At 32.1% G+C, this 18,573-nt stretch overlaps 2 protein-coding genes and 1 non-coding gene across 3 annotated transcripts; all 3 read right to left on the bottom strand.

Annotated features, from left to right (window-relative positions):
- Nucleotides 1-8,162: 8,162 nt before the first annotated feature.
- LOC144547363 (uncharacterized) lies at nt 8,163-10,277 on the bottom strand. Its single transcript, XM_078295989.1, has 2 exons — nt 9,314-10,277; nt 8,163-8,869 (listed from the first exon to the last, which is right to left on the bottom strand). Exons 1-2 carry the CDS (start codon nt 10,275-10,277, stop codon nt 8,739-8,741), a joined length of 1,095 nt encoding a protein of 364 aa, XP_078152115.1. The 3' UTR covers nt 8,163-8,738.
- A 75-nt stretch (nt 10,278-10,352) lies between these two features.
- Nucleotides 10,353-12,348, bottom strand: LOC144547364 (S-adenosyl-L-methionine-dependent methyltransferases superfamily protein). Its single transcript, XM_078295990.1, has 3 exons — nt 12,117-12,348; nt 11,318-11,688; nt 10,353-10,731 (listed from the first exon to the last, which is right to left on the bottom strand). The coding sequence occupies exons 1-3, from the start codon at nt 12,264-12,266 to the stop codon at nt 10,467-10,469; spliced, it is 786 nt and encodes a 261-aa protein (XP_078152116.1). The 5' UTR covers nt 12,267-12,348; the 3' UTR covers nt 10,353-10,466.
- Nucleotides 12,349-14,453: 2,105 nt separating this feature from the next.
- Nucleotides 14,454-14,526, bottom strand: TRNAE-CUC (transfer RNA glutamic acid (anticodon CUC)). The gene has a single exon. It is a non-coding gene; the product is annotated as a tRNA-Glu (tRNA).
- Nucleotides 14,527-18,573: the final 4,047 nt, after the last annotated feature.

The raw sequence follows: 18,573 nt of genomic DNA on the forward strand, positions 1-18,573 counted from the left end.
TATGTTGTGGATGGACAAGGACAAGCACAAACAAAGGCATCTCAACTAAAAGTAATTTGTTACAGTATCAGCCTTTGGGGTAAAGACTAAGATAACTATGTGTACATGGCAATTACTTATACAGTAACCCAGCACTGATGGAGAATTTCAGCAATACCCAAAAAAAAAAAAATCTATGTTGCTTACCAGGTCAAATTAGATTTTAATTTATTTATTGAAGTTTCAATTAGTTGCCAGATAGAGAATTTCAGCAATAGAAAAAAAAAATCATTTGTTGGTTACGAAGTCAAATTTAGATTTTAATTTTTCCTTCCCAAATAGATTATATATATGGTGTAAAATTTTGTGCTGTAAAGTTCCTCATTTTCTCACTTGAAGCTAAAGCTACAAGAACATCATGCCAAAGTTCTTCTGTTATACATAGCTTTCAGAGATAAATTAATTGAATTAAAAGCACCACTTAATTGCATAATACAAATCCTCCATGCGCCTAAGGGTTAAAGCCACTCAATGAGAATTAAATTGATCATGCACACTTGAAGAAATGTGCGTAATGTACCATAAAAAAAATAAAAATAAAATAACAAATACATTTAAATTTGGCCCCACCGGATCCAAATAGGCCCATGTATATTAGCTCATGATTTTGAAAAGAAAATTTTAGCTCATGATTTTGTGGGCTATTGCCTATATCCTGATGAACAAGTTTACCTAGTTCGAGCCTTCCAACATTTCTCATTTTCTTCTCTGCTTGATCTACTTGTTTCACCCCCCCCCCCCCCCCCCCCCCCCCCAATTTAAGGTTGCCTCTTTTTTTTTGTCATTTTCCATTACAACCTGACTTTTTCCCTCTTATCCTTGTTGTATAATTCATGTTCAATTGTTGCTGAGTATCAAGGGGTAATTAATTTGGCAAGTTGGCAGGGTGTGTGTTGCAGGGAACAATTCTTTAACCGGTACAGATGTCATTATGCTTCTCATGAATATAATATAAATGTGTTATTACGCTTCTTATAAAAGAATCTACAACAATGAAAATGCTTGTGAGGAAGATCATACCGCGGACGTGCTTGAGAGGCATTCCCAGTTTTGGAGAAAAAATAAAACCCCAATATGTCTGGTACAGTTATAGAGAGGTGTATTAATTTGTCCCCTGTTGTTTCTTGTTTGTCTTAAGATGGCTGTGGAATTGATCTTCCAAATGTGCTAATGGCATAATGTTACAGAGTTACAGTAGATGAGCCACAAGATGAGAGATATCTTATTGTGATCTTCGCGAAGCTCGAAACAGATTATTACTACAAAAGATCATATAAGTTTTTGGAGAGATCTAGAAGATCATATAGTTTTACTTTTAGGTGAATTAGACTCTTGAAGAAGAAAGAAAACACTAATTAATACATCTGTCATTCTGTCATAGTAATAGGGAGTTAGGCTAATATGACATTGGTGTTATTTGAAACTAAATAACATCAAATCTTAAACCATTAGATTTGCTTTAAGATTCGTACAAAATAAAGTGCTTGAACAGTAAAAGCGGATATTACGAATCTTAAAGCAGATCTAAGGGTTTAAGATTTGGTGTTATTTAGTTTCAAATAACACCAATGTCATATTAGCCTAACTCAGTAATAGGCGACACTCGCTATACTCAGAAGAACATGTATTTATTAATTTAGAAACACGATAAATTATCTAAAACCCATGGTATCCATACTTCTATTTTTTTTTATATTAGTTAAAACCATGGAAAATTGTCAAAATGAACACAACATCGCATAATTATACAGCTCATACACAATAAATCCACCAATCCTTATCGTGTTTTGTTGTGCGTAATAGAACTTCTATCAAGGAATGTAGCTAGAATTTTGATCAGGAGTGAGCAAAAAAAAAAAATACAAATTTCATTTAAAATTTTAAATGTTCATGATATATATTTTTTAGCATCCTTAGTCAATTAAAAAAATAAAAATAAAAATAAAATAAATAAATAAATATAAATAAAAATCGGATAAGGAAACAAATATAAAAGGAAAAATGAAGGAATGAGAAAGAAGAAAAAATAGCAAGAAAAAAAAATATAGAAACTAATTCAAATACAAAATTAAGATAAATGGAGGCGTTATGGATGACGGAATGGAAGAAAACAAGAAATAAAAAAAGAAATGAGAGTAAATGAATGAAAATGGAGACATTCTATATTTTTAAAATGGAGAGGAGAGGAAAAGAGGAGGGCTTTTTCTCTCAATAAATCTGACATGTAGCTCTTATATTTAATCTCTTCTCTTTATTAAAGAGCTTGTTGGATTCTGTTGATGTCAAAATTCTTACCACTACACTAGAGTTCACATGTGTTATCTTGTAGATAAATATAATATTTAACTATTTTTCTCTACAAATTTGATTTAAATTATCTCTCCTCCTTATTAAGGAGCTTAATGTTTTATACTACATAATTTGCTTCCGTTACTATGCACGGGCACGATTACTAGTATTTTATTGTATAGACATAGCTCATATGATTTCCTTACAAATTCTTTGGTAGCTCATGTGCACCAAGTTCAAATTAAGTGAAGGGGTCATCTTCTACATCTTGTATTTGGAAATGAAAGAAGAAAAAGTGAATCTGAAAAACTACGAAAATAGAAAAGAAAGATGTGAATTTATCAAGCTAATTTCTTGCAGTCAAAGGAATCGAAGTTTGAGAATAATGCATTTACACATTTTCACTACAGGGTAGGCAAAATTCACAATCTGAGATAGGCAAAAACTCAAATATATATAGGTTAAGCAGATTAGCAAAATTCAGAAGTGGGCAGTAAGTCTCTAATAGCTCCGCATCTGCTTCTATCTGATACAGTGTATTTTTGTAATACAATTAATGACGATAATGATAAATCGCACAATACGGATCTACTCCATACTTTTTTAAAATTGTAATGATTTTTTTTATCAAAACTGTTTTTGTAATGAATGGCATTGGTTTTTGTTACTTGAAGATTTTTTTCATGTTAAATTGGATGTTTTTTTTCATTTTTTGTTTTTTTATTGTTATTTATTATTTGCTTCTCTGTTTTTATTTTTTTATTTGTGTTATTTATTTTCATTTATATATTGTTTTCTCTTAATTTTCTGTGAACGTCAAACAAAAATGTTTTTCATATTCTATTCAATTTTATAATATGTTTATGTTGTAACGCATGAACACGATATTAGTAACATAATAAGTAGCATATAATTATCAATTAGTAAATAGTTGATCCCAACAAAAAAAATTTAAGTAAAATTTATTTGTGCTAGCTACTGATTTTTTTTATTTATATCCAAAAAAATAATCGAAGCTGAACAGGATATCGAAATCTACCCAAACCGGAAAAAAAATTTCCGGTAATTCAGTCCAAAATCGGAAATATTTTTTCCGGTTTCAACATTCCAAAATAGCACCTACAAAAAAAAACCGTAAAAAAAATTTCCGGTTTGAACATTTTTTTTCTTTTTACAGATTTTTTTATTTAAATAGAAATATTTATAATTTATTTATTTTTTATATTAAAATATTAGAAATATTTAATATATTTCTTTGAAAATAGATGGAATACTATATAATTTGATTTATTAGAAAGACTGCTACAAATAACCCCGATCAACATTTTTTGTGCCGGATTTTTTGCGGCTGTAAGAAAAATTAATATATTTATTTATGTGTTATTGAAAAAAAAATAAAAATGTTTGGATTCTCAGTTATTGATCCCGGTTCAAAAGTCACTTCTAAGTAAATACATAAAATATTGTCATCTTTCTAGTACATTTAATTTTTAAAAAGTGGTATCTATTTTTGAAAAAAAAAAACAAAATTTTTTAAGTTATATAATGATTGTTATTAAAAAGAATTATCAAAATATATACAATTTTTTATAAATTAAATGTACTAGAAGGATCACAATATTTTTTGTATTACCTAGAATTGACTTTTAAACCGGGATCAATAACTCAGAATCCAAGCATTTTTATTTTTTTCCAATAACTCATAAAGAAATATATTAATTTTTCTTACAGCCGCAAAAAATTCGGCATGAAAAATGTTGATCCGGGTTATTTGTAGCAGTCTTTCTATAAATCAAATTATATAGGATTCCATATATTTTCAAAGAAATATATTAAATATTCTAATATTTCAATACAAAAAATAAATAATTTATAAATATTTCTATTTAAATGAATAAAAAATCTGAAAAAAGAAAAAAAAATGTTGAAACCGAAAAAAAATTTTACGGTTTTCTTTTTTAGTCGTTGTTTTGGAATGTTGAAACCAGAAAAAAAAAATTCGGTTTTGGACTGAATTACCGGAAAAAAAATTTCCGATTTGAGTAGATTTCGAAATCCCGTTCAGCTTCAGTTATTTTTTGAAATTTAATTATTTTTTTGAATATAAATAAAAAAAATCGGTGCTAGCTATATTCACCAACGAATTTTCTAAAGCTTCACTTCACTACCGTCAAATCACCTTATCAGCAATTTGCATATGCACACAAATTTATTAAGATAAATATTATTTTTTTGGTTAAAATTAAGATAAATATTAATTTAATCCAACAGTGATAAAATTTAACTCAACAAACTCTCTTGATAAGCCTAATACATAATAGTTTTACTAAAAAATTTCCAGCCTAATAAATAATAGCTTTACTTAAAATTTTACATATCCGTCCTCTGAACATAACAGTTGCAAAGACAATAGCATGGAAGATCTAACGGCCGACAGTCGCTGACGCGTCAAGTATAAATTGTGTATCGCATTCGCCTGCAGCAGTCTACATGTGATTTTTCATTTTGATTCCAACACTATTTAATAAAAGAATGTTACGTAGCTAGATAATGTGTTTAATATATCTATTAGTTTGTTATATAAATTAAATTATATATATTATTAATTTATTTGATATTTATATGTTATTTAAACGAATAAGAATAGAGTACACAAAAGATCAATTATATGCTGGTATGAATATGAAAATACTTCTAACGTAGAATTTTTTTATAAATCATAAATAAAAAACAGAATTTCAGAAAACAAACTTGATTGGTTGTTTTTTATTTTTACAATAACTACAAGTACCGAATAGGCTATTCGGTACCAACCATTTACTTTTTCTCAGCACGAAAAGTTTCACAAAATTTTAGCATAAACTATAACACAAAAAATAAATAATCAGCCTCATTACTTATGATTTTTTTTTAAATCCAACCAATAAAAATTGGTTCTCAAGAATTATGTTTTTTTTATTTATGGTTTATTAAAAAAATTCTCTAACGTACCTGACCCAATACCTTACCCATTGACCCCTAGTCTAGGTAGTCTTAGATATATATGCTTGACTCTAAGTCTTCGCCAGTTGACCCACAGAAGACCCCACAAGTCTTATATATATATATATATATATATATTTTTATCAGTAAACGCCCGTAGGCTTCCACAAGTCTTATATTCACTACTGAGTAAACCTAGTAAAAGAATGCCCGAAGGAAAAGAAAAAGCTAGCAATTGATTACCTAAATATCGATCCTCGAATCATTACCTAATCCTTCCAAAGAAACCAGATAGCAACTCCCGAGTCCCGACCATTTGCACAAAAGCAAATAAAGAAAGACTTATCAGTGTTTTTCCTTGAAACTACTATATATTGCATCTTCTTATTCCAACTAGCTGGCGTAGATTACACGGTGCGAATAATTCTCTTAATCGCCTATATAAGCTCCCTTGACTCCATGGTCTCCTTCAACACAACCAATCCATCACTGCATTAATTAAATTAGAACTGTAATTAGTCATGGAACAAATTCACTATTTGAACCGCCTCTTTTGTTACCTCCTCTCCTACTTAGTGAGACTGGCCAAGTATTTTGTGAGAAAGAATTCCCAATTCACCCAAAATTCAGTGAAATTTAGTAACCGAGAGTGTGATGACGATGCACGATGTGACGTGTATTTGCGTGACAATGATGTCATTACAGTCATGGAGTTGCTAGGCCTGGATACCGAACACATTTGCAATGGTGCACTGGAAGGGGCTCATGTTCTACTGCAGGAGAAAGAATCGAGCTTGGATGAATTAGAGCAGGCTTTTAAGGTATTCGATATGAATGGTGATGGTTTTATCAGTGCTGCAGAGTTGATGAGTGTTATTAGTAAATTGAGACTTGAAGAGGGAATGGAAATGAAAGATTGTGAGAGGATGATTGGAGCTTTTGATAAGGACGGTGATGGTAAGATAAATTTTGAGGATTTCAGACACTTGCTGGAGAATGCAACATAATTTTCTTTTTCTTTTTCTTTTTCTTTTTCTTTTTCTTTTTCTTGTGATATATATATTGCAATATTTTTAGGTTTTTTTATTTTACTTTCCAGCGGTTCTTTACTTTTACAACCCATTAATTAGGTTGCCAGTGCATTAGTGTTAATTAATTGTACTATAATTATGAAATTTACAACTCCCTGTCTTGTTAATTTATCACATTGCACCAATAATTATAATAGTATGTAAACCGATTTAATTTTTTTTGAAGGTCAACTAGCAAGAAGCCAGCCAACAATATATTTATAAAAAGGAGTTATTTACAAGTCGTTCCAAATGAAATTTTACAGGATTAACTCAATACTTAACTAGTAAATAGAACACTAATAAAAATTGTAAAAGAGCGGGCTTGATCATAAGTATCCATTCTTTTCTTCACTAGTTTCCCCCTAGCAGTTATTTCCCAAGCATATGGCTTGTAAACCGATTTACTTATCGGTCGCTGAATTGTTTGTATCAGATTTAAATTTTTGAATACGAATACGGAGTCTCATATAGGATATATATGGATCAAATATTAAACAAATACAGATACATATCGAATATTAAACGAATGCATATATATAAATTAAAAACGAATGTAGTTTGTTAAAATAAAAATATCACATATTTTATGAAAAGAAATGCACACACTTGTATACATTGTAAAATGGAACTAACTATATATACATAATATATTCATAACAAATTTATTAATTAAAAAATTGTATATTAATGAAAACAAACTAATAATTACTAATATTCATCATGGCAAAAGTCAAAATATTTTTTGAATTAGTATTTATATTAACTATGGTGGGGCTATTGTGTAAATTTACTGAATAACTCTTGACTAGTTATTTTGATCTTTATTTGTACAATTGTGATATAATCATTTACTAACCATTTTTTATTTTCCGAACAATCAATACATTTTTTTTTTCAAAGTTAATAGATAATTGCATTGATTCAAAAGAGTTACAAATTAGCTGTTATATGATATTAGACAACGAGTGTTTTTAAAAGCATTTAACTGTAAACAAATAAAATACACATAGAGTATGTGGATCCTGTGATACAAATTTAATCATTCTTGCTTAATTGTAATGATATAAGCCTAGTGATTGTTTTCACTGCGCGCATATTTGTCTTAGTCCTTTTGGCAGACTAAATTACAGTATTGAACCCTTTCTTGTGCACCGCCGAGAAGACACTAAATCAAATTGGATCGAGAATTGAATTAACCAAACCAAGACAGTCACCGCTCAGAGAAGTGTGCAGCCGATAAGACACTGAATCAAACCAGACCAAGACAGTCGCCTCTCAAATAAAGAGTCATCAGAGTTAGAGACAGAAAAATTTATTCGAGCAAGAGGGAAAGAGAAGAAGCAGAAGAGAGAGCATGACATACCAAAAAACACAAAAAATCAAGCACTACAACAAACAACAACAACACAAACAACATATCAAGAACGGAAGATACACCTACAGCACACAGACTAGAGACCACTCGCTCTTCCATCGCTGAAGAGAAGAAGGCACTCGCGACTGAGCCGTTACTTCAGTCCAATATCCATTATGATAAAATTAGTGAGGCACGAAATTGGATATTGTACAGATTTGAGATTCAGTTCAATAATCGAAAAAAAAAGAAGTGTTGATATGATTTTGCTTTTTCTTTTCATCCTTTTTAGCACCGCTGTTCACACTGCCTTATTTCAATGTTGTCCTAAGCTTCATCAAAAATTATAAGCTGCGAGGAAGTATAAGCGAATCCTTAAAAATTTAACCAGTGACAGACTGACAGTGGTACATATACCTGACAATGTGATTCTTTAGTTACAGCTTTTTAATTGTTTGCAAAAATAGCATCATTCGAATCCATATTTTGTGTTTGCTGAGAGCAAAAATGCTCAAACATATCAAATGGGCTAAAAATAGCTCAGCTTATTGGGGTTAGCTGTTGGGTTTGGATATCTGATGAATTTTGCTTTCGTTCTTATAAAAGGCTAAAAGCCCATAAAAAGTAGAACTGGAGAAGGGCATGGCGTCTTGGCGTTCAGTATCATTTTATGTTTATCAGTTTTTCTTTTCTTTTCAAAAGCAGAAAACATTTTTCTGCCTTTTCTAGTCTTTTTTGAAATTCCCAATTTAATTCAAGTTATAGACCCATAAACCGGTTACACCGTGATAATTTTTTTTTTTTTAAAAAGGCTGATTAGCCCGTTTCATTACCATGAAACTTTAACTGTCTTACAAACATGCAGCATAAGTAACAAAAACACAATTGTGCCACAAGCACCAGATACTGACATACAGCTAAGAGAGACACAAATCAAACACAACATGGTAGTTTAGAAAGCAAACACATATAAAACACAAATCGAGAATGGAAAACAGCCGTTAGCTAGGCTCACTGGAGAGCCACTCCACGAGCTGCTCGGCCTCAGGTGGAGACACTTGGAGAGGCACGATCTCTAAGTCATGCGGGAGCCATTCATTGACTTCAGCTTTCAGGTCGTCCTTTAATTGACCTGTCCAGTATACCACAATAGAAACAATAGTTAGGATAACATTTCGACAAGATTGGACAATTGAATTCCGAAAACAGAGGTCATTGCGTTGCTTCCAAATACACCAAATAACAGCACTAACAACTAATAAAAAGGCAGTTCTAGATTTGGAAGGTAATGAACTGGCAAAAGAAAGCACATCGTCCATGGAGTGCCATTGGTGTCTGAAATTCTGACACTGGCCCATATAAAACCAAATAGTCTGAGCAAAAAAGCAGCGGAAAAAAAGATGGTCGGAGTCCTCTGCCAAGGGACAGAAATGGCATGTGGGATCCCCATGCCAACCCTTTTCCTGCAACTTGAGTTTGGTTAGAATTTTATTTTTGCTCATTAACCACATAAACGCTCGGATTTTAGGCGGAACTGGTAATTTCCACCAAAGGAATGGTTGAAGTGGTTGCTCACCCTGAAAGTTAAAAAACAGATACATGGATTTAACTGTGTAGTGACCAAGAAGATCCCACTGCCAAGCTACCTGGTCTAAATCATGAGTAAAGGCCGTAGAGCTAATAATCTGTAAAATTTGTTGCCATTCCTGAAAAATAATCCCAGTAAGAGACCTTCTAAAGCGCAAACACTGCCCTTGAGTGGCTATCACGTCCTGGACAGTAACCTGAGGAGTAGTACATATGTTGTATAATTGGTAAAAACGAATTTTGAGAGGACAATATTCATACCAAGTATCCTCCCAAAACGAGACTGCTCCTTGGTACCCTGGTTGGTAAGACATACCTAAATTGCATACCTGCGAGATGGCTGTGACTGCTTTCCAAAAGGGGGAAACAGGGAGAGGAAGGGAGAGGTTGGCTTGCAGGACAGATTTCCAAAGATTAGAGTAATGCGGATCCTTGAATCTCCACCACCACTTGGAAAGTAAAGCATAATTCATTTGTTGGAGATTAAGGATCCCCATTCCCCCAAACTGTTTAGCAATGCATAGTTCTTGCCAAGTCATCAATGCATATTTCCGTTTGGACTGAGTGCCTTGCCATAAAAACTGCCGCCGGATTCTATCGATTTCATTGAGGATAAGTATAGGAATTTTATAGAAAGACAATATGTAGAGAGGGACAGCTGATAGAACCGAATTAATTAGGGTAATCCTCCCCCCAAGGGACAAAGATTGTCCCTTCCACCCTTGTAGTTTGTGTCTGAACTTATCAATAAGAAACCCCCAGTCCTTATTTAGTAAGGGGGAATCAGAGAGGGGAACGCCAAGATATTTGAAAGGGAATTTTGACAGTCTACATTGGAATAAGCGAGCTAAGAATACAGCCTCCTCTCTATCCAGATTGAGAGGATACATATCAGTCTTATCAAAATTAATTACACCGTGATAATAAATTAAAGGACCACATAAAGAAGCCATCCTGTTGTGTATAAGTGGTACTGGTATGAAAAATAAGGCTCTTTTTTATTCATTTGCTTTTCTTTTAGGAACTGCATATTAACTTTAGCCCAGCAAGGGTTGAGTTACAAATTAAACTTACAGCACCAAAAGGTGCATACATTTCCCAAACTAATTAAGTGCTTAATTAAATTAACAAAATCTAATTTATCATGCACCAACCTTCCCCATCCTTAGAAAAATAGGAAACTTAACCGTCTTCACTTCTTCTCCGTCACTTCCCCACGCCTTCTTAAAATCAGCCACCGTCTCATCAGGCAACATCTCCACCGCCTTTGCCTTCGCCGTCTGATATGCAGACCACGACCTGATGTACGTCAGAAACGTATTCAAATCCATCTTCTTCTCTGTCACAAACTCAAACGGCCCGGTGCTCGCCTCTCCTTGCACTGGTTCAAACGGGAACTCCAAGCTCCTGCATTATATAAGCGTGTAATTAAATATCATACCTACATGTGTCAACGGATATGAAACGGGTCGAGTGGAAGCATTTTCATATCCTTACTAATTATGTTATTGAAAAGAAACAATTTTCTTTTGCCGTACAACCATACCCGATAAGCTAAACGAAAGAAAAATCTTATCCATACCCTTCTGATTATTGAATATGGTACGTATTAGATAAACAGATAAACATGTGTCATTGAATATATCAGTGTTATAAATAACGGTATGCACTCGTCAAACAGACAAAATGCCACCAAAATAAACATATATCGTATCATTCATCACCTCCCTATAAATATTTACCGCATAGTTTTATATTTTCTTCTTAATAATTAGATAACGTAGGAGTAAAAAATAGGTTTTAACCATACTCTTACTCTTAATATTTACAACAACTGAAAACTTTATTTTACCAGTACCTATTTTATCGAATATGGTAAACATCGGGTAAACAAATAAAATGGGTGTCATTGTCACCCTTAATCACACCTCATTTCTTAATGTGATGTAAAAGTTGCATACATCGCGTTGTTTCAAAGAAAAAAGAGATGTACCGATATCGTTCATCGACATGCTTCCTTTGTGGGGCCCAATATGGTTGCGACCAGTTGTAGAGGCGCCAAAATACCGCATCCACATCCGGATCCACCACCGGCTCGACATAGCACCAGACAGCAAGGATGCCGTCAGGTTTACGGAGCACAGACCGAACTTGCTCGTAGAATGAAGGGAGATCGAACCAGTGGAGAGACTGAGCAACTGTGACCAGGTCTACGGAGTCAGGAGGTGCCACGTCAGCGTGGATAGCGGAGAGGGAAAGAGTGTCAGGCGTGTGAACGTAGCATATATTGGGGAGCTTTGTAGCGTGGGAAAGTTGCTGCTGGCTCACATCTGTGCCAACTACATTTTTGTACTTCTCTGCCAACTGCAAAATTTGACGAATCAAAAGCAAAATGTAAAATATGAAATCTGAAAAAATTAGAGGAGGATAATACAAGACGCAAGGGTGTGGTTTACATTTTGTTAGGCAAAAAGTTGTGTAATCTAGGATACTTGTAATTTGGCAGCCTCTGTCAAATAGTTTCAAAAAAAAAATCTGAAAAATTAAGTATTATAATCGTGAATTGGGTTAGCAGTGCAAACAGAGGCGGTTTCTTAATAATAACTCAAACAGAAATTAATTATCAATATTTTGAAAATTCCACCTCCATTCAAATGTATGTTATATTCTGAATTGACGTGCTATCTTGATAGAAATGTCGAAGAAAATTGAACTTCAACTGTTTGAATTTTGGTCCCGTTCCCCCAATAACATATTATTTGACAATTTAAAGGAAATAGAAGGATGCCTACATGGACGGCTGCCTGGCCGCTGCCGGTGCCGACATCCCACACGAGATCATGCTGCGGAGTCTTTGATGCGATGAAGTGGAATAGCTCAGCCGGGTAGCTCGGCCGAGACTCTGCATATTTATCTGCTTGCTTGTTGAATAGATCTGCCATTAGTTCTCTCTGTTTCTGTATATGTATTTCTTCTTAATTAGAGTGCAGTAGGTATGTTGCAGAATTAGCTAATTTATTGAGGAAGATGTAGCTGACAATTTGGATTGCATAGCGATTACTGGATTTCTATTGGTCGTCTATGGGAAGCGATTTGATTATTGAGAAACGTGCACATGTAAAATTGATTCACGACCTATTGATTCTCTGTGGGTTAATTTCTGTTTGGGATGATGGGATGAATCAATATTAGGGAACAATTTTTTGCAATAATTCCGAATCGATCCAAAAAATAAATACTCTAGCACCGAAAAAAAAAATTAATTAATTGCGCGGTCTTTCTAGTGGAGATATAGATAACATTACCTATCAAATTTATTACGTTTTAATTAAGTATAATTCGATTATAAATTATTGAGTTTACAAGTTGAAAAATTCAAATCGTCCATTAAACGGTAAAAACGTACCAATCCCCATCACACTTTATTTATCTGTATATTATAAATATCATGCTTAAATTGTTGATTTTCAGATTTTAACTTCATTTAGCATAATTAAAAAAAAAATCAATTGAAGATGTGGGAGGGGGGACTCTTAATTAATTACAGGGGCCGTTGATGCTATAACATAGTATAATCTTCATGTAATAGATTAGAAACTGATGTTGTAATCAAATTTACTAATACATCCTTGGTAGTTCCTACTAAGTTTTCAAAAAAAAAAAAAAAGTCAGATAATTAGTAGTTATAAATGGGTCTTAATTAAAACCTTTAAATTTAACATTGCTTATCTAGACATAACAGCTGCATCATATATATATATGATTTTAATATTCATTGAAAAATGCAATGTCTCCAAATTTGAGAATGTTATTGTACTAAGTTTGGGTGTTGACGTATTGTACATGATTTTGGACAACCTTGTATAGATAACATTGCTAGAGCTACAAAAGATCCAAAACGTTGCTTGATTCTCAAGCTTTTGTCAAGGAAACTTCAAATTGGTGACTATGTATGGAAGAGACCATTCAACCAGGAAGAAAGCCCATCAGGAAAAGTATGGTTCACATCGCCCATTACAGTGACAATGAATTATTCGGATTCAATTCGACAAGATCAAAAATTTGTGATTCGAAAATATTTCGAATATAATTTGAGAATGATTCGGAGTTATTCAAATCATAGATCTTAGTCCTACAAGAAAGCAAAAAAAAAAAATGTTCTGGGGAAAATTTGTGAAATTCGGAAAATTCAGAAAACTCGTGAATTATTCAGATTTAATTTGGTCAAAGTTTGGTCAAAGTTTGGTCAACCGAATAATTCAGCGTTCGATTTGACATCACCAAAAAAACGAATTATTCGCGAATTTTGTGACTATGTTGCCCATACATCTGAATCGACACATCAAATTGAACCGTTCTGATCGCTAAGAAGTATTGGGAATATTTACTATTTCAAATTATTGACACAACTCATGAACACAGTTAACAATTATTATGAGAAAATTTTGAAGCGTTCATATTAACATGTGTATATGTACAAATAATCATATGAAAATTAATTGTCCAATTAGATATAATATTGTCAAACATTAAAATTAAAAATACTCATTTTTCTAATATTAGAGAATGAAAGGAGTGAAAATTTAATTCAGAGATATTTTTGCTCAATTAGAGAAAACAAGAAAAACTAGAATACAGTTTTAGCACTAAGTCATGATCTGTTAAACAGTTAAAGTGAGGGAAGGATCATGTGATTGTCATTGTGAATTCCCAAATGTCTGATAAAGCTTAGAAAGGTTAGATCAAGATTTTTTTTTTAAAATAAAATAAATCACTTAAATTCATAGAGCGGGTCCAATTAAATCAAAATTATTTCTTGCACTGAACTGAAGTCCGAAAGACGATCATTGAAAAAAAAAATATCCTTGTTGAAAAATAGGGGAATTTTGGAGAATTTTTGGGCTGTCAAGTGAAGAACAAATGTGGATGCTAGATTTTGTCAAGATTTCCATCAGGAATAACAGCAGAATCCATAAGTGTTCACAGGCCGAGTTGCAAAGAGGCCCATTTTGAGATTTGAAAAGTTGAGATAATAACAGGCTCATACCTTGGAGGCCCATCTCAGAGCTCAAAAGAAGTAATGAGCTATGAGCCTATGATCATAAGAGTTAAAATCAAAAATTAAAAATTTCCGTTGCCGGGACTCGAACCCGGGTCTCTCGGGTGAGAGCCGAGTATCCTAACCAACTAGACTACAACGGATTTATACTTTATAAATATTTAGATGTTTCAAATTATAACTAAATCAGATGTCTCTAGTTTACTAGAATTGGTTCGTAATTCATATTACGGGATTACGTGGCACCTGGACCTGAAGTGATCTAATGAGATTAAATACGAGTGCTGAAAATTTGCAGTTACTTATAAAGAAAATGTGTATAGTACTACCGAGTTTTCAAGAGAGCTGAGACCATATCAGTAGTGTTTTTTCTGTGCTTTTTTCCCATGTTTGGCTAAACAATTTTGTTAGGTGATGTTAAATTTTAGATATCAATACGGCTGAGAGTAAAAACAAAGTGAAAAGGAAAGCAAAAACAAAGTGAAAAGAAAAGATCTGACGTAATCTATGTTTTCCTAATTCTTTTCTTTAGCAGGAGAAAAAGGAACAAAAATGAAGGGATCAATAAATACATAACAATGATAAAAAAATGCAAGCCTAAAATTTTCAAATACTCATCGAAATCCAATTTATGCCTCCAGAAATTTTATAATATGATATTATAAAATTTAGAGAAAATTATCGTAATTTTGATATTTTCGAAGGGTATACAAAAAAAATCCCTAAAAAAACGAAGGAAAGAGACCAGTCGTAGTCTCGGTCTCTCGGAGAATACAGACCCCAAATCGATGCAACAAAAAATTTACAACCTATTTTAGGTCTAACATGTACTTTAATCTCTTGATTAAATTACTTTGTCGGCTACTCTACAGTCTACAGTCTACAGGGCTTCATTTGACGAATGGAATGAATGATATTCCTATTCTAATATGAGAATAGGAATTTCTTATAACGGTAGTTAAGGCATTAAAGGGTATAAAGCCCGCGACTGTATTAGACTATTAAGGAGGTGTGGAAAGAATTTTTTCTAGTATAACCCATTCATTTATCTAAATTGTTTTTTGGCTTGCAACTGCTTGAATTGTTAGCTTTTATCATTTATTTTACTATGGTGATTCCTCCTGATTTTCAATAATTTATATTCTTTTTAAGTTTGAGTATGATTGAAAATAAGAATTTCTGAATTAAATATTTGAGTAACTTCATGACTGATCTTTACTCAAAAAAGAAGTTTGAAGATAATTTCCAATTGAGAGCCATGCAAGGATCATAATTCCAGTGTCTCATCATAACTGCAAATTTTAAGTTTATAAATAATTTATATTTAAATCTTAAACAAAATTACAGTAATCTTCAATTATGTTTTTTTTTTCTTATAATGCATTCATGTAAAAATCGTAAAATTTTGAGTTCGTTTTTACAAAATGAAATGATAAAAAAAAGAAATTAGATGTGCAAGAAAATAAACACTTAAAACTTCTTCAACAAATTTATAGGAAACTACATTATTTGTTTTCTTTTTTGTTTTGGACGGAAACAATTACAGTTTTGATGGAACATGAAAATTGACCGAACCAAATCTAAAGTGATCTGGAGAGAAAGATGTGCACGCATATTCCAAGACACCAACAAAAATCTGGAAGAATTGATAGAGCAAGTGGCGTATTTGTTACAACGCCATGGACAACAGGCGGGAGGAATATGACTTTTCAGTATATTCCATTTTCTATGTTATTTTATCCGTTTATTAGCTTTAACTTTTCTAGTTTAGGTTTATTTGACATTTCTTTCATTTTGTTTTTTAGCTCAAGTTAGTTTGAGTGACTCGTGTTTATTTTCACTTTATGCAACTACAAATCTTTTGTAATCGCAATTATCAATCAAATATGGGCTAGACCCTTATTTTTCCTCAAAAAAAAAGTGCCTTTGTACAGAAACGGAACAAAAAAAATTAAAATTTTAATTGATTAGCATCTGTGCATGCTAACAAAAGTGGTCCTTGTTTTACTAAAGACACGAGAACTAGTTCTTAATAAATATTGCTAGTGCAAAAAACAATTCTCAATATGCAATTATGCATCTTTTGCTTGGCTTGAGTGAATTATTTAAACTCTTTTTTTGAAAACCTTCGCAGAAGTTGCGAAGTCGTGAGGGAGAATCGAACTATTTGGGTACAACAACTCTAGGACTTTTTCCTAGCCAATTGTGCTACCTCTCCTTTACGAACGTATTATTTAAACTCAGAGATGTATTTTTGGTAGTCCAAGATCTCGTCTCAAACTCACTCACCCCAGAGCACATAATGTATTAAGTAAATAGTACAATCTGAAAATCAATTTTAAAAATCAATTTTTTTAAAATTTAGATTGATTTTGCTTTTAAATAAAAAAAATATAGATAGTTTATTTCATAATGCTTAGGGTTTTTAAATACATTATGTCCAATCTGACCTTGTATTTAATTTAAAAACTTAGTTATTTTTTTAATTTGATAGTTTTATTTAATAGTTCCGAACTGTACTAAACGCGGGATTCGGTAAATTTACATGTGTAGTATTTTTTTTTTTTCTTTTTCCAATACGAGATTTGAACTTGGTACCAACTTTTGTCGAATTGTGTGGAATGGTATGGAACTTTGAATTCTTGGAAACAGAAGCGTAGGATTTCTGTGAGCAGAGGAGGATTAAATATGACATTAATGTATAATAAATGTCTGTTAGTTAACTAAGACTCTACATCGAACCTAGTAAAGAAAAAAAATAATGAAACGAATAAACCACAGCTCTGACACATACCGGACGAGGTCTAATCACCTAAGATTAGGTTAAAATATAAAAATGTTGTTTGATGCTCTTTGCCCCTTTTGCAATATCACATGTGTACCGGGTCTCATAATTAACTATGAGTGAGTCTATGGTACTATTTTTTTTAGATATTTAGAAAATCACTTGATATGAAAATTCTGGACTATTCAAAAACAGAGATTTTCAATAAATCTAAAAAAATAGTAAAAAAATTTCAAAAAATGTAAAATTTGGTCTCCAAACACATATTAATATAGAGAACAAGATGAACGGTTCGGATCGACCGTTAGAATTTTGACAAGTCAAATATTGTGCCGTATTACGGGCTAAATCGTAATATGCATAGTACCATAGACTCACTCATTAACTATTAACATATGTTTTCAAATTGATGCTTTAGGCCCTATTCGGCAGTCATAAGAAAGTTACTGTTTACGTTGGAAAAAAAAACACTCGGACTGAATTTTTTTTTTCCCACGTAAACAGTAATTTTAAGTTCAAAATTTTTGAATTATATTCCCAATAGGGCTACCGAACAGGGCCTTAGTGTATTAATGTGTGTAATATTAAAATATGAGTACTAGGGTGTTTCTAAGCTCATCAATTTTCTTTGTGAACTCAAGTTCTTAGATTTATCGAATTGACTTCAAATAATAAATCTAAACTGTTGAAATCTGTTTATCTTACGAGTGATGCGTTTATATGCACAAAATTTGAACTTTCAAAATAATTTAGTATAAAGACAAACGTTCAAAAATAAAAGGTTTGTAAATTAATTATAATTCTTGGTTTAAATAGCGATTATAGCGGTATAGCGAGACGGTTAAAAAAAATAAGCGATTGCACTAAGTAGCTAGCTATATATCACCCATAGCGCTATAGCTTTTAGGGTCCGAAAAAGCTATAGCGCAGCTATACCTAGCTATTTAGAACACTGATTATAATGTATTTTTTTTTAACATTCTTTTACCACTTGACTATACACAAATTTAAGTCACTAATTTATTTATTTTTGTACGTAGATGCATCACTTGTAAGATATACATGTTTCAACGGTTTGATTAATCATTTGAAGTCAATCCAATAAATTTTAGATTTGAATTCACATAAAAATTTTGGTGAACTTAAAAACACCCTAGTTCTACTCTTAAAATATTAACATAATATTTAGGATAATTTGTATAGGAGGTTTATTTTATTTTCAATTGTCAATTTAAAATGTAGAGTGAAAATCAATACAAACAGTTTCAAAATTAATTAGACAAAAAAAATATAAATATGGGACCATTTTATTTGAAATTAAATTTCATTTACTTAAAACTATGACCATTCGAACACCTAATATCAAGCATCATACATTTAAAAAAAAAAAAAAACTATTTTTTTA

Source organism: Carex rostrata, chromosome 31, assembly GCF_964058835.1.
Source record: "Carex rostrata chromosome 31, lpCarRost1.2, whole genome shotgun sequence".
Taxonomy (NCBI): Eukaryota; Viridiplantae; Streptophyta; class Magnoliopsida; order Poales; family Cyperaceae; genus Carex; species Carex rostrata.

Coding starts and splice junctions, on each gene's coding strand:
- LOC144547363 (XM_078295989.1), bottom strand. CDS start 10,277: ATGGCTTCTTTATGTGGTCCTTTAATTTATTATCACGGTGTAATTAAT. Junction 8,870..9,313: donor TCTGTTTTTTAACTTTCAGG/GTGAGCAACCAC, acceptor TATACTGGACAG/GTCAATTAAAGGACGACCTG.
- LOC144547364 (XM_078295990.1), bottom strand. CDS start 12,266: ATGGCAGATCTATTCAACAAGCAAGCAGATAAATATGCAGAGTCTCGG. Junction 11,689..12,116: donor GCGGCCAGGCAGCCGTCCAT/GTAGGCATCCTT, acceptor CAAATTTTGCAG/TTGGCAGAGAAGTACAAAAA. Junction 10,732..11,317: donor CATGTCGATGAACGATATCG/GTACATCTCTTT, acceptor TATATAATGCAG/GAGCTTGGAGTTCCCGTTTG.